This window comes from Caloenas nicobarica, chromosome 20 (assembly GCF_036013445.1).
Source record: "Caloenas nicobarica isolate bCalNic1 chromosome 20, bCalNic1.hap1, whole genome shotgun sequence".
NCBI lineage: Eukaryota > Metazoa > Chordata > Aves > Columbiformes > Columbidae > Caloenas > Caloenas nicobarica.
The window spans coordinates 8,101,775-8,125,005 of NC_088264.1; the positions used below are offsets into that span (position 1 = coordinate 8,101,775).

Genomic DNA, 23,231 nt, shown 5'->3' on the forward strand with positions numbered 1-23,231 from the left:
AAAGCTAACCCAGGCTATCCAGGGAGATGCAGTTTCTAGCAGACTTCTGTCTTTCCATTGCTGTACTCACATGCTGAAATGCAATCACCAGCTTGCTGCATAATCACAGAACAGCAGGAGACAGGATCATAATGCAGGTCCAAAGTCCATCCAGGAGCCAGCGCCAGGCACACCTCTGATACTGCTCAGGGAGGAAAAAGGAGGCTCAGGGCTGAGCTTAAATGTAGCCCCAGGCTGAGGGGGCAGGTGGGGCTGGTCAGGGCAATTAAGGCCATTAGTGCCCTTGGGGTGTGGACAGCAAGGTCTGCCCAGCTTGGAGCTGTGGGTGTTAAACAAGACACTCATGCACATTTTCACAGTCACCCAGGTAGCTGAGGTCAGGGATGGGCATGTGGTGTTCCCAGGGTGAGCCCACGCCTGAGCAGGATGCCCGGGGGACGCGCTGGCTGGGGTGGGGTGGCAGCCACACACCCTCTGCGGGTGCCTGTGCTGGAGCGGGTATAACTGTACCCGTGTGGGGTGGCGAAGACCTGGGGGGAGCCACTGAGCCAGGGCTTTGGCTGCAGAGCCCCTCGGAGACAGGCTGGTCCCCACGTTTGGCGTGGTTTGGCTCTCCGCGGGCAGCCCCAGCCTTGGGTTGACCCGACATTGTGCCCGCTTGCCTGGCTGAGGCCGGGAGAAACTTGTGCCACAGATGTCACAACCATAGGGGGGCACTGGCTCCGTGATTGCGAGTCATCGGAGCAATCAAGGAGGTCTCAGCCGAGCAAACAGAAGCGCCGCAGCAGCGCGCAGCAGCCAGGCTCTAGGTGAGGGAAAGGCTGCGTCCCGGGGGCAGAGCCACGCGGGGGGACAGGGACCCGTCCCTGCTCAGGCCCCAGTTCCCACCCTGTGGGCAGCTCTGGGCTCCGGCCGCCGTTTTACTGCCCTGAAGGGAGACGGAAAACGGGTCCAAATTCTCCACACAACAAAATTCTGGGTGGGAATTCTTTTTGGCCTCATCAAAGTATCACTGCCAGACAAAACCAGAACTTTTACTATGATTAAAAGGTTTTTTTTCTTTTTTAAGCTTACATTCAGACAAATTTGTTCTAGAGCAAAAGTCACTGCTACCCAGCAGCCAATAACCACTGTTGAAGCTATGGATATTTTGACATTAGCTACAGCCTTTAAATCAATAGCGAGACTTCTTGTAAACACTTTTACGAAAGTGACATTTTTCACTGGAAAAAAAACCTTGCTTGAATGAAACATTTCTACCTGTCTCTTCTGAATACTGACCTGGAGCCTGATGTGTCATTAAGAAGAAAGCCTGTGGGCTTCCTGAAGCGCCCTAAACAGCAGCTTGGTCCTTCCAGTTTGATTACCTGATCTCACCCCAGAAAAACCACATTTTTCATTTTCCCCTCCATGTGAGCTTGGAGGGAAGAAAACAAAATCCAGAAGCCGCCGGGGCCGGCTGCGGCTGGACAGCCGGCATTGGTTACGGGGCTGGCGGGGGTCCAGCTGCGGGAGCTATATAGCAGCGAGAAGGGGAGCTGGGCGGCAGACGGAGCTGCTGCTGCCTGTCTTAGCCATTGCTCACACTTTTCTCACAGCCGAGGAAAACCACAGCCTGCCAAGATGTGCAAAGGATTAGCAGCGCTGCCCCACACGTGCCTGGAGAGGTGAGAGCGGCCGGCCCATGCGGGGATGCGGGGACAGGGAGGCTCTTCCCCCGGCACAGCCCCGCCATGGACAGCTCTTAGGGGGACTGGGATTGCCCAGCTCTGAACTGGGAGGACGGGAGGGCTGCTGGCGGGGGCTCAGCGGGATGCTGTGCGTGGCTGGGACCCTCAGGCAGGCGAGCGCTGGTCCAGTCCCAAACTGTCCCCTCTGGTTTGGGAACCTCTCTGCTGGGGAAGTCCCGGCTGCCCCAAATTCCCCACCCCTCCAACCTCAGCTGTTCCCCTGAGCAGGACCACATCGTCCTCAGACCTTAATGTTTGCAAAAGATGAAAGGGAGGAAAATAGCAGGAAAGCATTTCCCTTTCTGAGGCAAAACCAGCCCTGGCTCCAGAGTGCCTTAAAATCCTCTTTAACTGCCTGTGTCTCCTTCGCACGTGGATGAGCCAGTCCTGGCCCCGCTCACAAGGCTCGGCTCCATGCGAAGCGCCTGCTGTGCCCTGCTCGTGGCACCCATCCTCACCCCCTCCACCCTGGCGCTTGCCTCAAAGCCTGTCCAGGGTGACAGTGGTGTTTCCTGGGCTGCTTTCACCCCCACCGAAATCTGCCCTCTCCTGTGGGGCTGGAGGAGCTTTGGAAGGGGATCGGGGAGAAGCAGAGGCATGGGGGGGGTCCTCCCTTTGGCAGCGGGGTGCTCCATCACTTGCTTAAGAAGGATATTTGCTAGAAGACTTTGCACGTGAGTTACTGGGTGAGGGTTTCCTTGCAGCTGTGAATGCCTTGGTATGGGTTTTTTGATGAGAACGAGGGTGTTTGCTGCCCCGGGGAGAGCTCGGGAGAAGTCGCCCTTCATCAGCTCAAGCTGCGCCACTGCAGGCTGACGCCACTTGCCGGAAAGCAAAGCAAATTCCCACCGCAGGCATGAACAGGAAGGCCGGCCTGTGACAATTTCTTTATTTGAAAAGTGTCCTTTGACCACCCTTGTGCACCCCTTGTCTGGACTCTCGCTGCCTTCTGCGCCACGGGCAGCCGAGCAGCACTCTTCCAGGTGTGGGTGAACAACGCATTTCTTCTCTGCTCTCATCTTTGCTATCACTCTTCTGCCACTTTCTATTACTAAATTAGGTTTTTTTGTATTGCTCTACGAGGAATTTCAACGGCCGCTTGGTTGCTGGTCTCATGAGAGCCTCCTGCCATTGCTCAGCACATCTTCTCCCCAGCCACCAACCCCTTCTCCCTGTACATGTGATCTGTCTAAGAGCACGGCCGCAGCCTGCGTTCCCCTAGCACCACCCCACTGAGGAAAACACACCGTGTCCCCTGTGCGTTGTCTCCTACCTTTCCCACGCTGTCATCCGCAGGATCGTCTTTCCCCCTGCAGCTGCCTGGGGTCTGGAGAGCCTCTCCAAGGTCCCCTGCAGACCCAAGCGGCTGGTACCCCCTGGCTCTCCCCAAAGCACATGTTCTCTGGCCTCTTCAGAGAGAGCCGGTAGCTTCGAAGGAATCTTTTCCTACTGCCAGAGCCGTGTTGACTCCTCTCCAATAGACCATATTTGTCCATGTGTCCACCACAGCTGTCTGATGCAGCTGCTGCTGACATACCCATACGGCGTCACACTTGCGGCTCCGTGGCTCCTTGAATCCCCCCGGAGGCTTTTTCCTCCCCAAGAGGCATTCCCTCTGGCAGCCCCCTGCCCACGGGCACAGCAGCAGCTTTACCTTTAACTTATTCAAGCTTCTCTTTTGTTTTGTTTTTAAAGCTGGAGTCTCTCCTGGCGCTCCCCAGCAGCCTTGGTGCTCTTGATGTGTTTGACAGAGCCCATATTTTCTTTTAATGCTTCTTGGAAGCTGTTTCTCAAGACTTTTTCTTGGCTCGCTCCTGTGTGTTCTCACACTTAACCTTCCACAGTTTATGGTCCTCTTGCTTTTTCTCACTCAGGCATAGCTGGGGGGTTTTTGAAAGATGTCTTTTTGTTTATAACTGCCTTTTTTTATCCTGCTATTTAGCTGTTGCTGAAGTCTTTAAATAGTTCCTCTCTCACACCAGCCTGCAAGCACTCAGCCTTTTTGGCTGTCCTTTCACAAACTTCCTCATCTTTGCAGTCCCCCCATGTTTCACTAAGGCTCCACAGCCAAGAACTTGCTCAGGGTGGGGAGGTTCTTGCTGCTGTCCCCACAACGGGACCTGCAGGGCTTCGGCAGGGTGGGTGGCCTCTGGCGGTCCCTTGGCAGCTGCATGGGATGGAGCCATCCAGGGAGCCCAGTTGGGAGCAGCAGGCAGTGGGGCTGCAATACAGGTCCGGCATTTATCCAGGAGACCAGGCTAGGGAAGGTGGCCCCAGGGTTGCACTTAAATGGAATCCTAGTGCAGGGCGTGGGGCTCAGCTGGGGCTGCTCAGGGCCATTAAGGCCCATTAGTGCCCTTTGAGCCTGACAGATGTTGGCCATAAGTCACTGTCAGAGGGTGGGAATTGGAGAGCAAAATTTTGAACCAGGTCCCAGTGTTATCCAGGAGAGCACTTGCAGCTCCGTAAAGCTGCTGTTGATTGCATCCAAATCTGGTGGATGCATTGACCTCATTGGCATCGGGGTAGTGGGGTTCCCAGGTCCTGCTCCCAGTCTGGTCTTTCCACCTCATTAGGCCACCATGTGTTAGACTTATTGGAGGGAGTGGGACAAACAGTGCACAGCAGCATCCCTGTCCCAGAGACTCCTTGGTGTGGGGAGCGTGGGGACCTCATCACCCTTTGCGTGAGGTCCTGGTCTTTCCAGGCAAGACTCAAGTTTTCTCAGAAGCAAGAGCAACAGAAGCCGTCCCTGTAGCAGCTGACATTTTCCATGAGAACAGCTGAGTTTCCGGGCCTGTGCTGTCCCGTGCTGTGCACCCGCTGCAGGTGGTCCGTGCAGACCCCATGCAAGGGCGGCTGTTGGAGGCAGGTTTCTGCAGCAAAAGCGGGGGGCAGCGGGCAGGGGAGCAGAGCCTGCACCAGGTCTCAGAAAGTCACCCCTGGGGGGCTGGCAGGTGGAAAAACAAAACACGGAGAGGGTTTTACAGGGAGGAGAAAAAAATTGAAGGAATGGAAATGAAATAGCAGACATAGCAAGGGAGCGATCATCCAAGGAAGGGCTTGTGAAAATAAACGGCAGAGAGGAGGAGCACAATGAGCCCTGAAGCCAGGGAGCTGCAGCCTGGCTGTGACGGCACCGACCGCAGCCAGCCTGCGGGGAAGCCGTGTGTCCCCTTGCTTTCATCCACACCCCGTGCCAGTGAGCCCGGAGGTCACCAAACGTTGCTGTGCCAGGGAAGAGTCCTGCCCTGAAAAGATGTGGCAAGGGGGGTGTCTATTTTCACCCTTTTATTTGTTCAGTCTTACGCAGCACACTTGAATTTTCTCTGCAAATCTCAGCTTGCTCTTGCTACGAACGCTGAGCTGCAGCAGAGGGGATCTTCCTCTGTGGCTTTGGATGCTCAGGACCACATTACAAGTCATATTGCACGAAAGGGCACATTTTGGGGGGCAGCTGGACCTGCTGCCAACCCCTCTTGTCCGTGTATCCTCCAAATGGATGAAGGATGGAAGATGGAGGATGAAACTCGTTTGCCAGTCAGACGTCTTCACCTCCTGAAACCCTTCTTCCCCCCTGCCCAGGAAAAGCAGTACCCAGGAGTTACCTGTTTGCAGGACCTTCCTGTTGCAGACATAAGGTTTATATACTACTTAGGAGTGAGCAGAGAAACTGCGAGCACTAGCAGGAAGTGTCAAGGGCTGCTGGCTGTATGCATTGCTGGTGGTCCTTGAGAGCAATAGAAAAATAAGATAATCCCAATAAAAGTTTCTACAGAGGAGAAAGCTCCCAGTTTTGAGGGCTTGGGAGGGCCAGGGGTGGGCACAAAGCACACCAAGGAGCGTTTCACCCTGACTTTGGCAAGTATAGAAGTGTGTGTTAGCCTATGTGTTAGCAATAGCATCCCCGGGATTTTGGCTGTGTTGTGTGAGGGTGCTTGGTAGCAGAACGCTGGGCTCAGGAGCTGCACCATGCATTGCTGCAGGCAGCAGCCTCAAAAAGCTCAGGGGACACGATGAGGATGTTTCCTGGTCCCTCTGCCCGCAGGCCGGGACCTGGGGAGGGAGGGCACCCTGCTCCAGCAGCCGTGGGCGGTGTGGGGCTGGTGGGTGCAACACGGGATGGGGCTCAGCGTGGGGCAGGCAGCGCTGTGCAGCCCAGCAGGGCACCCTGCACAGGCTCCTCGGCAAAGGGAGCTCCTTCATCTCCTCGCCAGCATTTCCTCAGGACGTGTCTCTATAGAAACTGAGTGCTGCACACACATCCCCTAATTTGTCCTCAGAGCAGCCTGCCAGCTCCACTGATACAATTATCCCGGCCGCAGATGGGGACAAAGCAAAGAGATCAAGATCAAGAGCTGCTGCTAATTCTGAGTGCCTGGTTTGAAATACCTCAGCCAGGCACCTTGACAGCATTAGAGTCCATTTGTCCACGTGTGATGAATTACACAGCTCCGTACCCCGCCAGCAGCCGTGCTGGGGTCTGCACCAGGGCCCATGTGGGTGCAGGGCAGGGACCGTCCTCGCTGCCTCATCCTTCTGCTGAGCTGCTCCTGCTTGTCCCCTCCCGCAGGGCCAAGGAGATCAAGACCAAGCTGGGCACGCTGCTCCAGAAGCCCGACTCAGCCATTGACTTCATCATCCCCTACCCAGAGAAACCAGAGAAGCCAGCCAAGGCCCAGAAGTGAGTACCGCGCCAGGGCAGGCTGCACGGGCCCCCATGCTGACCGGAGGGGCGGGTGTGAGCCCTTTTGGGATGCAGAGGAGCTGAAGCCCCTGCTGCGGGGTCTGGGCTGGGCACAGCGGGTTTTACGAGGCAGGCGGCTCGTGGCACGCTCCTCCTGACCCCACGGCTAGGTGCAGGCTCTGAGAGTTACGTCAGGGCAGCATAAGACATGTCAGGCAATACAGCTTTATGGAAACCAGATTTCTCACAGAAACTCAATTTGCATTTGATGAGATTTCGTGTTATTTGATAAAGGTTTTGCCAGAGGCATACAGCACTTGGACTTCTCTGAGTCACCCACCTCAGCGCAGAGGTGCCAGCCTTGCCAAGCCTGGTGGCTTCGGTGCGGTGTCGTGTCCCAAGCCGGGTGCACGGCCCCACAGCACGACGCCAGGCTCTGGGCAGGTCTGCGATGGTGACACCGTCTCACCTTATTGCCTTGATCCTGAGCCTCTGCTCTCCAGCACCAGGCTGGTTTAATGACAAAGCAAAGCAGAGGAGAACCTAGAGAGGCTGATGTGCTGTGCTGCAGTATTAACACAGTTTCCATTTCTGCTTTAAAATAATGAATTTTTAATTTACATCAGTCCCTCTCCCCACACTCCCCTTCAGCCCAGGCAACATTAAACTGGTAACCCTCCACCAGGGGATTGCTAAAACCACCCCAACATGCAGATGAACGCCCCGCTCACCCTGACACAAGCCCGCAGAGAGCTGCGGTGACTCCGATGGCTGCAGCACATGGGGACACTTGCCAGCACAGTCCAGCCGCAGTGCTGCCCTGCAAGAGCTGCCCAGGCCAGGCAGAACCCCAGACAGACACCACGTTTCATACACAGTCGCTGCCATGCCCCAGATGCCCTTGAGAAGGAGACACATCTGTCCCCATTAGCTGTCCCTGCCAAGAGCCGGTGAACATCTTCACCCCGCGCTGGCTGGAGGAGTTGTTTGCTCCTGCACTGCGTCGTTGTGCAGCCCTGGTATCATTCACCCGCCAGCACCTCGCTCACAGTTAATATCATCCCTGGGACAGTCAGCTAATGGAAAAGTGAATTTGGTAGTTTCCAGGAAATCTGGATTTTGTTGAGTCGCTGCAGTGATTCTCCCCCTCACCAGGGGCGGGGAGATGCCTGGGAGGAACGCGGGAGGAGGGAGAGCTTTTGATCCTTGACAGCAAGTGCAAATGCGATTCAGGGTTCAGAAAGCGAATGATCATAGACCTCATCGTGGTCTTTACTGCTGGGTACTGACAATTTGATGACAAGTGAGGGCTGGATACCCAAGCTGCGCAAACCTTGCATTTCTGCCATTCTCCTCTCCCCCCAGGGCCACCTGGGCAGGGTGGGAGCACCTGCACTTTCCCCAGCCCCACTGCTGACGTACCAAGGCCCCCAGGACCGGCGGGTGGTCCTGCCCACTGCTCCCTCCCTGGCCCCAGCCCAGGGGATGCTCTGCTCACCCAGAGGGTTTCAGCCGTTCCATCTGCCCCTGTGGCAGCAAAACAAGCTTGAGCTGCAGCCCTGCTTGTGGGGAGCGGGGATGGTCTCCAGTGAGCCCAGCGCCCAGCGGGGTGGGGGCTTCCACTCCCCTCCAGCACTGGGCATCACCCACATTGGGCAGCGAGGCAGGAGCCCTGTGCCTCAGGGCAGCTCGGCAGAACTCCTCCAGGCTTAAAAAAACCCAACAAAACAAAGCCAGAAAATAAACAAACGAACCCCAGCCAAACCAAAACAAACAAAACCGCAGCCCTCTTTAGTCACATTGGAATAATCGCATTTAAAAAAAAAAAAAAAAGGAAGAACCATGCACGTGAAAAACATGGAAGGTTTTCACTGGGGACAGCTGGAACTGAAGCCGGCGTCCGGCCCCACCATGGGAATGGGGTGGGCTGTGGGGGCGGAGGAGCACTGACCCCAGCCAGGGGGAAACGCAGGCGTGCTTCCCGGCTGCCCGCAGAGCCCGCTCTGCCCTCCCGCATACAGGCGCTGGGGCAAGAAGGGGACCTGTGGCTGCAGAGGGAACCCACCTCGCAGTTCAGCCATATCTCCACTCAAAACACAGGGCAATTTGCCACCCAGCCCTGTCCTCACCTCCCCGGCACTCAGCTCTCCCAGGAGGACGGTACTTGCACTGTGATGCAGCGGCATCTCCACTGCTCAGCCATTGCCCCTGCTCTGCAACAGTCTCCACAGCTGGTTATGCCGTTCCTCCCTGTTTTCAAAGGAATTATTTAGAAACCTGCGGGCCAGACTGGGGCTGTGGGATGAGCATGGACTACCTGGGCTTTCTTTACTCCCTTCAGGCCGTCACCGGAGGAGGCTCTGCAGTGGCGTGATTCCCTGGAGAAGCTCCTGCAAAACCCCTGTAAGTTCGCACCCCCCAGTCCCATGTGCCCCCATCCCACGTCCCTCCAGGAGCTCAGCAAGGGCTCAGCGCCCCCGGTGCTGAGTGAGGGACTGTCTCCCCTGCAGATGGGCTCGCCAGCTTCCGCAGCTTCCTGCGCTCCGAGTTCAGTGAGGAGAACGTCGAGTTTTGGGTGGCCTGTGAGGACTACAAGAAAAGCAAGTCCCCTGTGAAGATGGCAGAGAAGGCCAAGAGGATCTATGAGGAGTTCATCCAGACCGAGGCACCCAAAGAGGTCAGTGGCCACAAGGCAGGAGACGGTACCAGGAGGGATGAGGCTGTTGCCCTGGTGGCCTCCATCCCAAAGGAGAGTGATGGCCGAGGGGTTCGGAGGGCTGGTCCCTTGATGAGGGGCAGCCCCATCCCCATGGGCTGCATTCCCACCCTTGGCAGCCCCAGTTTTGATGCTCAAAAAGTGGTCTCCTGCTGGGCTGTCTCCTGCCACAGGCACTTCCAACTCCTGCCTGTCCCCACGGAGGGCTTGCATTGTTCATAAGGGATGACAATTTACAGTAATACTCCTCCCAGAGTTAGATTTGCTGCAGAACAGAGCTCATCCTTAGACATCTGCCGCCAATAATTCCCCCAGATAAGTGAGTCTGCGTGGTTGTTGGTGGGACAGAGCAGGCGCAGGGAACTGCCGTCCCCCACCCCTCACAAAGGCAGGGTCCCCACACCTCTCACCCTCCCATCGCAGGTGAACATTGACCACTTCACCAAGGCTGTGACCGTGAAGAACCTGGTGGACCCATCACCAAGCAGCTTTGACATGGCCCAGAAGAGGATCTTTGCCCTGATGGAGAAAGACTCCCTGCCCAGATTTGTGCGGTCAGAGTTTTACCAGGAGTTAATCAAGTAGCAATGCGGCAGGGCTGTGCGAGGCGTTCCCCGCGGGCGGTCCCACTGCTTCTGTCTCAACACCTGCCCCTTCTCCTGCAGCTGCTTTGCTTTCTTGATACCACCCTAAAAGAGCACCCAGGGGCGTTGCTAAACATCTCCCCACGTGTGTTGGACTGCCAGATGTCCTCATGTCTCCTCTTTTACAGTCTCTTTCCTCTCCCACAAAAGACCAATTAGCAGAAATCCCTGGTGATCCTCCCTGGTTTTGGGACCCTGAAGTGCAGCGAAGCAGCCCCAGCCCTGCAGTGACCGGAGCTGCTCGGGCAGCCAGCACATCCCTGGCGCTGTGGGGCTCGGCTTCGCTCAGAAGTGCCAGCTCAGCCTTGTTAGGACTCATTAGGACACGATGATTTTTCTCCCACTTTTGCCTGGATCCCTGGTTTGCCCCAGGCTCTCTCCCTCCTCCCAGCTTCCCAGGGCATCGCTGAGGCTGCTCAGGGCCCCCAGCAGGTGCTCCCCTCCCCAACGAGCCCGGCGTGCCTGCAGCCCTGGGGCGCGGGGGGACGTGGCCACCGCGGCTGGCATCACCTTGTTTTCAGAAAGCAGCTGTTCAGCAGGTACAGTGATGGCCGTACAGCAGTGATGGTTGTACAGCAGTGATGGCTGTATGGCGGGGACGGGGTACAGCAGGGACAGGGGTACGGCAGACCCAGGAATGGCACCACAGGGTGCACCTGGCTGGCAGGAGGGGAGAACAGAGCGAGCCTGTGGCATCACTTCCCCCGTGACTCACCTGGAGTCAGCTGTCAGCCTGTTAACTTCACACTAAAGACTGTAAAGAGGATAAAACAAGATCTGTTTGTTCAAAACACCAGGACTGTTTAGCAACCCAGACCTCCCGCTCGCTCCAGCGCTTCCATGACGTGCTGAGCTCACAGTCTGCGCCCGCGTCCCCAGTGCCTACGCGCAGCCCTGAGCAGTGCCGGTGGCTGGTGGTGCGCTTGGATTGCAGCTTCAGGGATGGCGCTGCAGCCGTTTCTTACTCTGGTCGCTCCTCTCTGCAGTAGGCATGCCAAAGCGATACTTCTGCACAAACCCAGTCAAGGGCATTGATTAGAAGAGGAAGGAAAACCACAATGGGGGAAAAAAAGCTGCAACTGCAACCATTCAGATCCAATTAAAAAAAAAAAAAAAAACAAAAAAAAACCACACGCGCACCCCCCCAAAACAAACAAAAAAACCCCAACCAACAACAACAACAAAACCCCAAACCAAACCACCAACAACAAAAAACCCAAACTCATTATTGGAAATATGAAAAATAACCCCCCCGGCTTCTTGAACAGATGGCAAACTCTGCTGAGTTTGTGTAGCCTGCGTCTCTCTCTCCTGTCTCCTCCCCTCTGCCCAGGACATGTGTTTCCACAAGGCTGTCTCTTAAAAATATCAGCTCTTTTCCAATGGTTCAAAGCCAGCTCACTGCTACCAGAAGAAATCACACCTGAGGTTGGGGCGAGCGCATACGCGAAAGGCGGCTGGGGTCTCGTTTCAGCCTCGAGGTGAATGCGATGAACCCCTGCCCCACGGGCCCTGGATGTCTCGTCCCTGCAATGGATCGCTGCCGCAGCATCCGCAGGGCCGTGGCTTGCAATGAGCCACTTCGGCCGGCCACCTGACAGACGCGGGCAAAATAAGAAGCGACCGTGCTCCCAGCAGGTATCCTGGACCGGTCACCCCCCCAGGCTGCTCAACCTCAACTGCGAGTCATGAGACTTCATGTGAAATGTAATAACATAAACAACGGGTTTGCCAGCCTCTTCAAGACTTTCAAAATCTGATCAAATCCCCACCAGCCCCAAATATTTATACATTGTCACTATGGCAATGAAGAAAAATACATCCCAAGCTGCAGGAAGTGGGCTGTGTTTTCTAGGCAGGGACAGAGACACAGGGGAAGGATGGAGGCCACCACAAACGTGACTTTTTTTTCTAACTCTGGAGCAAATGGCCTGGGAAAGTCGGCGCTGGAGCAGCATGGGGTGATGCTTGCAGGGCATTCCCCTGGGGCAAGCACGGGGGGTGGCTTGGGTGGCCCCTAAGAGCTGCAAGGAAGCCCATGAGCAGCAGGACAGTCCTCTCAAAAGGGTGCAGGATCCCCCCGCAGCACAAGGCAGGCAGGAGCAGGGCTGGGCTGGGAGGCGTTGCTCGGCCAGCCCTTCTGCTGAGGATGCTCCCACGACCTCTGCCCATGCGCCCTCCCATCGCCTCCATGAACTGGTGTCAACACGAGCAGGTTCAGCATGTTCAAGCTCCCTATTTACAGTGTGACTCATAGAAATGCAAAACCAAACAGGCTTCCCTGCAGAAAGACCTAGATCTTTCATTTTTACTTAATCCTTTGGCAGCTATTTCCAGATACCCTCACATGTTTCGCAATTAAATGCCAACACTGACGCCGTAGAGGTCGGGACGCTGCTGGAGGTGGGCTTGCTACATGCCATCCAAACCTGAGATACCACTGGCTGCAACAGCAACTTGTGGGGCAGGGAGAAGGTGTCTACATATGTATGTGCTGAAAAGAAAGGTGGAAGCTGGATTCAGGAGAGACAAAACAGCTCTATTGGAAATCCTTCCCCAGCTCAATTTTTGCTAAAATGCTAGAAGCCTACTTAGGGGGTGATTGAACAGGTGCCAGTGAGCTATCAGATGGCCATCAAATGTGGTCCCTGAAGGGTTTTTGAGTTGTGTTTGTGTAGAATGGTCGTTTGGCTAATTACTTGGGCAGGCTTGACCCAGAAAGGCGGCAATGCCTGTACCCACCCCATAGCTGAGCTTTCTGTGAGCCCTGAGGTATTTACAGTGGGGCTGATACCCACCATCATATTTCTGGTAGGAAATACTTCATGTATTGTATCACTCTTGCTCTCATGAAATTTGGTGTATGTGTGAGCACTATATACACAACATAGTACATCTGTAACCCTATAGTCATATATAAGTATACACACACCCATATACACATACTCCTAACGTGGGCATCTGGATCCTCAGTAAGAGTCAAAAAGCAGAGTTTCTGGATGTTGTGCCTGGGGTCCATCACAGAGATGAGTGTGTGTGGGTTTTAGCGCAGTCCCAAATGCTGTTGAGGGAAACCTTGGCCATCCGCCCGAGTGAAGGTGCATCTTCCCAAAACCCCTCCGAAATCACCCTGTGCCCATTGCTGCTGGGTTCCCGCAGCCCCGGTGCAGGAGGCAGGTCTTGTGCTCTCCAAGGGACCCCAACGCCTGCCGTGGGGCAAGGCAACCCCACGCTGCAGCCAGGGTGCCGGGGCACCAGGCGCTGCCTCCGTGCCTCCCCAGTGACCGCTCCCCACCATGGGACACGCGGAGGGGGGCTCCGTGCACCTGCATCCCTCAGATTAACACCGGGGGATCGTTTGCTGGGTGTTTTCTGGTTACTCCAGTGACCCAGTCCGTCACACCTCACCGGCCACAGTGTGAGTCACCCAGCTCTCCCCCCACGTGCCCAAGCAGGGCTCCGTGGTGCCGCCCGGTCCCAGCAGCGGGGACTGCCAGACCCGGCGAGGCAGCGGCTGAGGGTGTCCCAGGGCTTGCCCAGGGAGCCCAGTCCTTGGTCATTACCTGGAGGGTGCTGAGTGCTGTGGCCAAGACCTGGAGCAAGGTCAGGAGGGGGGATCGGCTCCTCGCACCTACAAGAAACGGGTTTTCAGGCTGACGTTCCCTGTGTGATTTCCACGAGAGATCTTCATGCAGGGAAGGGCATGGCGTGCAACTGAGGAACTGGTTGTGTTAACTCATATTCTTGTACCACTCAATAATCCACACATAAACATGTATTTCTGCTACTATCTCGATGGACTATTCATTTTGTCTCTTTGCACTGAAGGTGCAGTGTTTCCTTACCCTCTGCAGAGCACTCCTAAAACTTGTGCCCAAAAGCCCTGGCAAGACCAAAGGCATCTGAGAGCTTCTGCTGCAAAAGATGTGGTGATTTGTCAGGAAACCAAAAAGAGAATAAAAACATCCCCCCAGAAGGCTGGTCCGGAGGAAACTCCCCATCAGCAGCGCAGCACAGGCACCCCCAGCCCCACCGCCCGGGGACACCACAGGGTTCAGGCCAGGGACAGGCTGAGCTCTGAGCTAAAACGTGTTCCCCTCTGGAGCCCTGGCTGGGGAGACATTTGCAGCAAGGAGGTGCTCCTTTAAGTTCCCCCCTCTAAGGCTGCCAAGGGGGCTTTGTGCTCACCCCAGCCCCTCGGCAAGGACAGGTGGTCCCTGTGCTGAGCTCACTGTCAGGCACAGCATGGACCCCAAACATCCCTGCCTCCCCCAGGCTCATAGTGCCAAGGGTATCTGAAGGATGTAACAGCTGTTTCATCTTTCCATAATTTGAAACAACCCCTGAGTGAAGCCATTTGTAAAATTACTTTTTAGAATAACCTTGGCCAATAAATTGCATCTCCATGCATTTTCTTTGGTTCGCACAATTGCATTTTAGAAGGGACTAATGCAAACATTTTTATTTAGAATGTATTCATCGTTATTTAAATATCAACACAGTTTTTGCAATAGTTATCAAGAGTTCCCAGTACCAGAGGAAAATAAAACACAGCCACATGCTTGGCTATGTTCAGAGCTTTAGCAAGCCTCTCCATCTCTTAGATGAACATGCAGGGTGGTATGTGTCAGCACAATCAAATAAATACAAAATAAAGCAAATGCTAAAAGAGATGTTTCTCTATGGGCCTGGAAGTGCCTACTGGAGAACCACACCTCCTCCTGTCATAGAAAAACCTCAGTGTGAGAACTGCTGTCTGGATTGAGATACAGAGCAAGGAATATACAGCTGTCAGAGCAGCAACATCCAGCTAAGGACAGACCAAGGGCTGGGGGAGAGTGTGATACCCCTGCAGCTGTTCCTCGTGCCCCCAGCTGCAGGTCAAGGTCAGTCCCAAAGCCTACGGCGAAGGCCATGTCCAACTGCAGTGATTAAAATGTAAGTTGCCTTCCAGCAAAGCCCAGGAGCAGTAATGAGACTGACACATTCCTCCTACCGCCTTCAGGAAAAAAAGTGAGTCATGCTACTACTGAAATACAAACTCCCATAAATAACATCAAAAAAAAAAAAAAAAAAGACATTTTCAAGTACTCAGAAGCAGGGCCTTTCCTCCCCAGCTGTGGTGGTTGTGGCTCTATTCCCTCACAAATCACTCCACACAAACCAGGGCAGGCAAACCTGAACCCAAATGTATTCCCACAGTCAGTAATATACACCTGTCAGTCTGGGAGAGAAGGAACATGTTTCTGTTCCACTCAGCTATGCTATTTAACCTGGAGCATGAAGGACACAATTAAGAATATATGAAATAACAAACCTCCCCCAGAATAATAGCTCTGTACAGCCCTAGAAAAAATCCTTGGCCAGCATAAACTAGATGCTACAGAGGGAGAAGTGACCAGAGAGGAGAGTTTCCCTGCGATTGTGGCTGTGGCAATCAAGGTTCGTCTGAAAAGTTTTGGTCTCCCTTCAAGAAAAAGTAGGAGCTCTTCCTGTGTCTGATTACTGTAATGCAGCACAGCCTGAGTTCTGAGCAAATACCGCTGAAAGGCTAGACCTTTGGGAGCTCTATGAACAGCTAAGGACCAGAGCAAGTCCTTTCCATCTAAGCTTTTGCTGATTAGAAAGGGGAGATCACAGTCCCCAGCACTTCCCCTGGCTTCCTCTTGCCCCTGCTCCTTGCCAGGTGTCACACTGCGACACCGTGGGTCTGTCCCGCGGGGGCTCGTGCCCTCCTGGGCTTGCCGGGCTCGCCAGAGCCCCAGCGGCCATGCAATGCCTGCGCCCAGCTTTCCCGTCAGACACGGACCCCAGGGCTCCCACACCGACCGAGTCAGAGGAGGGTTTGCTACACCAACTGAGCCTGGCTTGGGTTACAAATGCTGGCTATAGCGTGACATGGGGTACAACTGGGACATTAGACAGCTACTGGGGACAGCTCTGTTGCTTCATGCCGATGAACGCTTTTGCTGCCGGATGTTCTTGCGCGAACCCAGCCCGCTCCTGCCTTGCCGCAGGTTCAGGCGCACTGAGAGATGATGTTAGAGTTGCAGTCTAAGGTGTGAGCGTGGCTTCTTTTGCAGTTTTCGGGCCCGCAGCCAGCACCAGGTGGGCTGACCAAGTCCAGGTAGTAGGGGGACTTGAGGAAACGGCGGTAAGAATCCTTTTCCATGAGGGTGAATATTTTTCTTTGAGCCTCATCAAAGCAGGACAGTGTAGGCTCCAGCAGATTGTGGCTTGTCTTCTCCCGAGTGCATGAATCCAGGTTCACCTGTGGGCCAGAGGGACAGCATAAGTAGAATCAGTGCCGGAAGCAGCAGGCATAGCTAAGGGAAAATCCAAGCGTCTCTCCACCAGGTGTGCTCCAGCCGTCCTTGGTGGGCAGTTCTCTGAAATGGCTGTTGACACCCCACAACCATGGCAGAATCTGTGCGGCTGGGTACCAACACATCTCTGCTGCCAGACGAGCTGCCAGGGGAGGCTGACACACATCCCTCTGGGATACAGCCAGCCAGGACACTCAAACAACCGCGCGGGAGCAGCTGGAACGCTGGGAATCACAGTCCTCTCGGGCTTCTCACATTTGAGCGTGCAGATGGGATGGCCACGTCGCTGTAACTAAACCCACTTTCTCTCTCTCCAAGTCCAAAACAAAAGCAATAGAAAGGACACAATTTCCTGGCTACCTAGCAGAGAAGCAGCACCCTTCAATTCTTGTGAAACTACCGATCTCTTTTCCCCGTGCTGCTGGCCTGGTTCAGGATTTAGGGTGATACCTTTGCCCAAGAAATGTTCTGTGCACATACCTCTTTTGTTGCCTGCACGGAGATGAATTCATCATAGATCTTTCTGGCCTTGGGGCTGAGCTTGGCTGGTGACTTGGTTTTCTTGTAGTCCTCACAACTGATCCAGAAATCGATGTTTTCCTCACTGTACTCAGATTTGAGAAAGGCGCGGAAAGCAGCCAGTCCTCCTACAGATTGTTTAGAGGAAAACCAGATCAGGCAAGAGTGTCGGTTCCTGGATAGTCACACCCAGCAAACAGCAACTGCGAACGCGCAGCTCCCGGGGGCCGCAGCAGGACAGCCGCCTGCCTCCCTGGAGGGGGCTGGAGTTGGACAGGCCCCGCGGGGCTGTCGCACGCGGGCCCCCAGCTGCCTGCTCCCCACTGTGACCCTCGGTGTCTCAACCACAACACCAGCAACTCGCGTGTCCCCAGAGGGCCCCGAGGAGACAGCCAGCACGCCGCAGAACCTCAGGCCATGGGAACAGCACAGAAGGAAACCTCAAGGACACGGGCGTAGCCTGGAACCGACAGGAAGACGAAGTCTCCCGTGGGCTCCGCTGCAAACAGTTCATCCACTTTTCGGTTCTTGTTTAACCCCCTGTTAACTGTGTGCCGCAGTCTTGCCCTCCCCTGGCACAGAGGGGACAGCTGAGCAGCCGGTCAAAGCCCCACTCACGACATGTCGGGATTGTCCCTCGGATCTGACCCAGAGGACCCTCCGCCCCCGTCCCGGGGCCCTGCGTGGCCAAAGGCGCCCCTGTGTGCTGCTGGGGACACGGGAGCAGGTCCCGCGTCCCCTCCAGGGCCTGCTCACAGCGCACGCGCTCCGCAGCCACGTCATCACTTACTGTCATGGTGGATCAAGTTTTCCAAAGAGTCTGCCCACTTTCTGACTTCCTCTTGGCTAACCCTAAAAGGAGACAAAGGGAGAAACATGGGGAAGATTTAAGGGGAGTACAGAAAGGACGAATTTGGATTTTTGCTCAGCACCATTAGAAAATCTTTTTCCCTGATTGTTGTAAGCGCATACACAATAGACCAAGAAGGAAATGTCTGCTTGCTTTACAGAGACCCCTGGGGATCCCAGATCTAACCCACAGAAATTCTGGTTTGCAATCTCCACCACTAGCCACGGCCTGGAAAGGAATTTTCCTGGAAAAATTGTTGGGGTTTTGTGTCTATTTTGTGGCTGGCTGCATCTCTTGCTGAGGCACGGACCTGGGATGACAGGTCGTTTCAGTGAACTCCAAAGGGCTGATTTCTTTAACCTGTCAGGGGAACAGTGGCTGTATGGGAGAGGAACATGGGAACTAGAAACACATGGGGAACGTGGGAACACATCCTGCATTCATTCCCCCAACCATACCAGAACATCTAGGGCTCACCTGTTCCAGGAGCACACCCTGGCCTTTGGAGCCCTCCTTGGAAAGGACGCCATCTACTTGCACCTCAGTGAAAGCAGCGATACCCTGACAAGCTGCTCTCTGTGTTTTCTGAGCCAATACCTCCGTGCAGCTGTGTGGACCATCGCACAAATCCAGCTCAAAGAGACAGTGTTGCCGATTGTGCGATGTGTCAAGTCACAATGGGTCTTGTGATGGTGTTATTCCCCTGTGCAGGAGCCTGCACGAGTCTCTCCACGTGCACATGTGCATCGAATCACAGAAGTGTTGGCAGAAAGGGACCTCTAGTTCAACCTTCTTCATGGAAGGGGACTATCAATACCCGAGGACTATCGCCACACTAGATCAACACGGGTGTTCGGGAGGTGCTGGGAAGCAGCAGCAGAAACGCTAATGAAGTTCAGCTCAGTGAAAGAGTAAACACCACGCTGCAGCCCGCCTGGGCTTAACTGTGTGGCAGCATCTGCTCTTACCTCTGCCTTGAAGATATTTTCTCCTTCCTGCCCTGGGAAGAGCCGTAGTCGCAGGAGTCTGACTTCTGCAGCAAGAATCCCAGACGATGCTTCATGTCTTTGGCACTGAAAGAAACAATTTGAGAAAGAGATGAAGATAATGCATTGCACCTCCCTCTGCAGCCTCCTCACCCGCAATAAGCTTCTTCAGCGTTACTCAGTGACACAGGTGCAGGTCATTGACAGTGACTCCAGAGCTGACTTTCTACTCCCCATGTAATGCACATTTCTGTCACTAGACAAATACAACAAAGTCAAATAAGCCATTTTTCATGATCAACAGCACAATTTTCTTGCTGAGGTCACCAACCTGGAGGCAGGGCTAGCAAAGGGGGAGAAGCTGCTATTTTCCTACTGTTTGTTTACAGTTAAAATATTGTGATAGAAGGGCATTGCTGTGCTGTAAAAGTGTCACTCCTCCCTAAACTGATTTGCCCAGCTACCAGTGTCCAGTCCTTACACGCTTCCTAATCCTTTTTCTGCACCCCTTGCCATCTCTCCAGCTCACCACCCAGCTCAAGGACAGCGGGACTGTGCCGGGGCCGCCGCCAAGCCCGTGGCACAGAGGGAAGGAAAGACGTGAAGGGCTGGGAGCAGGACTGTGGGGCAAGACCAGGGAATGAGCCAGGAGCTTCACCACAACCATCCCATGCCAACTGTAAGCTACTCCGTTGCTCCACGGCGAGCTCCTGTGAGGATGCATGATTAATTTTATCCTGCTTTCCAGCATGCTCAGGACAAGCATTGACTGACAGTAGCATCTACATACGCAGCTGGTGTGGGGTTCAGCATCTCTCTGGATTTCCTCCCAGTTTAAGAAGGAAGGCGTAGATAAATCAGTCCTGTTTGCTCAGGGGTGCAAGCCCTGGCCTGCTGCAGGGTGCAATGACAGGGTAAGCAGGAAATTCTTCTCCTGCTTCTCAGATCAGAGCCTGGAGCAGAGCAGGAGGTTGTGCGGTGGGGCTGAGCTCCAGCAGCTGCTCAGCCTCCCAGCACTGCTCTTTGCTCCAGCCATGGCGCCCTGTCAGCAGCCCTGGCCATATCTTATCTCACTGCTTGCTTGGGCTCACAAATTTTTCCTTAGCAGTGCCAGCACTAGGATTTTTTTGGGAATCCTGGACAGAGGTGGTTAAAAGATGGAAACTTCTTTTTTTCCTTTGCATTTTTTCAAATGTTCTTGGTGGGTGTTGGTTGGTTGGTTTTTTTCCCCCCATCAAATGATCCTGCAAATTGTGGGGACATGGAGCCAATATTTTTTCCTCACATTTTCAGCACTTGTTTTCAAACCCACCACGATCAGGGAGCCTTTTCTCCCAGATGGGAGCAGGCTGAACCTCAGTTTGCACTTTCCCAACCCTCTCCCATTGCACGGCCACTGGAGAGCAGCCTCAGGAACGCTCCTGGGGTCACGAGTGGCCAGAAATGTAGCACTGTGCCATCACAGACCCGTGCACGTTTGCGTGGGCTGGATGAGAAGGAAGTTTTGCAGGGCCACTGCCATTCTGGGGACCTGAGCCACCCTGCTGGGGGTTCCCAGGTCCCATAGCACCTGAAAAGGAGCAACACCCCTCCAGGAGGGCTCGTGGCCCCCTCGCAGGCACGGAGACCCCCTCGCGCTGGGCTGTGGGGCAGGCCATGCTGCCAAGGGCATGTTTGGGGGTGCGCAGGCTCTGCTCTGCTGACACTGGGATATTTGGTGGGTACCGCACGCAGCCAGATCCTGCACCCGTGGCAGGGGTACAGCTCAGCCCACCTCCATCAGCACCGCACAGTGGGGGGATGGCCAGCCCCACATCGGCCCCATAGCGCTGTACACCGTGGGCAGAGCCTGACCTGGTCCCTCCCCACCAGGACGCACGCGGGGGTGCAGGCTGACCCCACACCGGTTGGTGCCGCATCCAGAGCTGGCCCCCACCCCTGCCCTGCCTGCTGCCGGCAGGCTCTCTGGTCCTGCCAGGCTGGGTTTCTGCATTTGAGATGCGTTTTGGGGAATGGGCTTTTTTTTTTTTTTTTTTTTTTAATCCCCATTTGTCTTGCTTCCTCCTCAAAAAATCCAGAAAAGAAAATTCAGCAGAAGATTCAAAGGAGATAAGGGGTGCAAATCTTGCAGCAGAAGCAGATAACAGGAATACCAAAATACAGCAATGCTAAAAGCTGCTTGTTTTGCTGATGGGAAGGATGAGCTTAGGGTTCCCACAGCTCAGTATAAAACCTTTATGCAATTCTGCTTCTAACAGGAAAAAAAACCCAAAAAACCAAAAAAGCCTGTAAGCAATCATTTGTATCTAATCTTACAAAAGAATCAGAGCTTAATGTGCCACTTCTGCTTCAGACACAAAGTGCAATACATCAGCATAACTCCAGGCTAACAAGACCATTAACGGTTGCTCAGAAATAAACAGTACCTTTTTAAGCAAGTGACTGGCAGTGCAGCGAGTCCCTTGCACATCTTGCTCCCGAGGTCGGGTTTTGTATTCCAGGAAAAACAACGAGGCGGGAGGCACAGAGGCTGCGTGCGGGTCCTTCGCCGTCTGCAGAATTCAGCCTGGCCTCTCAGCCAGCCACTCTGCTTTATAGCCCAGCCCAGACAGCCCAGCAGCGCTCGCTGACCCACTCAGGACTCAGCGCAGCAGCAGCACCCGTCCCCTTTTTGCCCACCCAAAAGGAAGAGGGTGACGTATAAGCCAAGACAAAGGAGTGAGTGGGATTGACAGCCTTACCAGAAACGAAGCTTGGTGTCTGGCTGCGGAGGTGGCTTCTTTCAAAAGGGTGGAAAAAGCTTCAGGGGCTTTTCTCTATTGCAAAAGGTAGAGCGGTGCAGATAAAAGCTGGAGATTTTCAGAGAGACACAGACAGTAAAAGGGGTCAGAGAATCAATTCTGAGAAGTGAGATGAGCTTTGCTGCTTCCTCTGTTCATTTCTCCCTTCTATTTAAAGCAACCTCGGGAAAACGAGGGACAAGAATTTTAAACACAGAAGGTTCCTATAATCCCAACAAATGCAGAAACAAGAGCTCTAAGGAAAGAAGAATGTAAATTCACCACAGAAGTACCCATGCAGATGAGACTGTCCTGTTTTGTTCTAGAGGCATGTAGATATATACATTTGATCAGGCTGAAAAAAAAAAAAAAGCTTGAGGAGCATATGACTATTGGAATATAAAACATGTGTCCCACCACACACACATGTACATGTGTAGCAAAGACAGGAGGCTGACAACAGGGCTGCCTTAGATATGTGAGTATGACTGCAGCATTTGCCCCTAATCAAAAGCCAAACCAGTCCCCAAGTCCCTAAGGGAAGATGATTAATTAAAATAATAGGCATAGCTGTGCCTGCCCAGAGAGGACCTTGTGGCAGCGTTGAGGCTGCTCTGTGCTAAAGGACGAGCCCATGAACACCTGGCTGCGGGGATGCTTGGTGGGGACTGCACTACCTGGCTCTGCTGTAGTCCCATGGGAGAGCAGAATGACTCCAGCTACACCACCTGTCCTCAGCCTTTGGAGGGTGCAGAACGCAGTTGCCCCCCTGGAGAGAGAGACTTGGCTGATATTTATTGAACTGCAGCTCGGCACAGCCTGTACCATCGTCATAGAAGAGGGGAAAGCTTTGGGCAGACGGACACGCATACGGTCTGCTGCATTTCCAGTCTTGCTCCTGCTATGAAGTAAAGAAGCTTCAGTTCAGCAGCAGGCTGTCTGCCCACGCTGCCGACTGCCATGCTCCCTCTCCCCAGAAACCTTTAAATTCTTTGCCCATGGTCTACAGAAGTTGCAAGGTGAGCTTTCCCCTCCTGTGTCTCTAGAGCCTACAGCCAGCAGCAGAGACAACCCAAATCCCAGACTAGTTTACCTGCCTCTCGGATCATTAACTGTGCTGAAAGGCATTGCTCTAATTAACTTTAAAATGCTTTTGTACAAATGTGACTATCCTGTTGCCCAACCTGGGGCAATATGCCTGCAAGTCCTTTTTGGACTAAAAATCACCTCCACCACAGGGGAGTGTAAAACTTTAACCGAGTGAATCCCCTCCTGCTTTTAGTGTTGGTGAGTTGACAGCACTTGGGTGGATCTCTAAGAAGCGACTGAGCATGGGCAGAGTTGGTGCCACAGCTCTCTGATGTCTTCTGTTTGGGGAGGAGAGAAGCCAAAGGGCAGAATACGGCCAACAGGAAAACACTTAGCTCATTAATTAATATATAATTAATTTAATTTTAATATCAAACTTATCCAACGTTACTACCGTTTATGTACAACTGCAGCACATTCATCCAAGCAATTCAAGAGCTCAGCTGGCCGACATGGTCAAGGTGTCTGCAAGCTCTAACCCTGACCCGAACCCTGGCAGCCCCAGCCTGACCTCCTGGCTCGGGAATCTCCCACAGTCTGCTTGAGAGGGCACGGAACCTCTCTGCAAAACACAGAAATTCTGCAGTTTGTCTGCAAATTGGTGTGTAACCAGATTTAGGAATCTCACAATTCTCTGGATTGTAAGCATGTTTGCTGTGCAGCTCTAATGACACTCAAATGAATGCTGATGTTGTCAACATCAAGTCACCTGGGTTCTCCAACTTCCACATGAGCAAACTGCAATGAGAAATTTCTAACACTGCCATCACAACAGCCAGCCCAAAGGGCTTTGCAATTAAAGCATCCTCCCTGGACTGAGTGTGCAGACTCCTGGAACGGCTGCAGTTGAAATTTCTCCTTTTCCAGTTCATTAGCGCACACTGATTCAGTCTGGTCCCCATGT

At 53.9% G+C, this 23,231-nt stretch overlaps 2 protein-coding genes across 3 annotated transcripts; one reads left to right on the forward strand and one right to left on the reverse strand.

Annotated features, from left to right (window-relative positions):
• Positions 1–1,531: 1,531 nt before the first annotated feature.
• Positions 1,532–13,567, forward strand: RGS5 (regulator of G protein signaling 5). Its single transcript, XM_065649100.1, has 5 exons — positions 1,532–1,667; positions 6,304–6,414; positions 8,759–8,820; positions 8,928–9,094; positions 9,557–13,567. The coding sequence occupies exons 1-5, from the start codon at positions 1,624–1,626 to the stop codon at positions 9,716–9,718; spliced, it is 546 nt and encodes a 181-aa protein (XP_065505172.1). The 5' UTR covers positions 1,532–1,623; the 3' UTR covers positions 9,719–13,567.
• Positions 13,568–14,201: 634 nt separating this feature from the next.
• Positions 14,202–21,007, reverse strand: RGS4 (regulator of G protein signaling 4). Of its 2 annotated transcripts, XM_065649098.1 has the most exons (5): positions 20,885–21,007; positions 18,441–18,545; positions 17,413–17,474; positions 16,584–16,750; positions 14,202–16,048 (listed from the first exon to the last, which is right to left on the reverse strand). In XM_065649098.1, exons 1-5 carry the CDS (start codon positions 20,926–20,928, stop codon positions 15,797–15,799), a joined length of 630 nt encoding a protein of 209 aa, XP_065505170.1. In that variant the 5' UTR covers positions 20,929–21,007; the 3' UTR covers positions 14,202–15,796. The 2 variants fall into 2 exon arrangements, with proteins under 2 accessions (XP_065505170.1, XP_065505171.1); XM_065649099.1 differs by lacking the exon at positions 16,584–16,750 and having other exon boundaries at positions 15,894–16,048.
• Between the last annotated feature and the right edge of the window lie 2,224 nt (positions 21,008–23,231).

Coding starts and splice junctions, on each gene's coding strand:
- RGS5 (XM_065649100.1), top strand. CDS start 1,624: ATGTGCAAAGGATTAGCAGCGCTGCCCCACACGTGCCTGGAGAG. Junction 8,821..8,927: donor GAAGCTCCTGCAAAACCCCT/GTAAGTTCGCAC, acceptor TCTCCCCTGCAG/ATGGGCTCGCCAGCTTCCGC. Junction 9,095..9,556: donor AGACCGAGGCACCCAAAGAG/GTCAGTGGCCAC, acceptor CTCCCATCGCAG/GTGAACATTGACCACTTCAC.
- RGS4 (XM_065649098.1), bottom strand. CDS start 20,928: ATGTGCAAGGGACTCGCTGCACTGCCAGTCACTTGCTTAAAAAG. Junction 18,546..20,884: donor CCAGTCACTTGCTTAAAAAG/GTACTGTTTATT, acceptor TGTTTCTTTCAG/TGCCAAAGACATGAAGCATC. Junction 16,751..17,412: donor AAACTTGATCCACCATGACA/GTAAGTGATGAC, acceptor AACAATCTGTAG/GAGGACTGGCTGCTTTCCGC.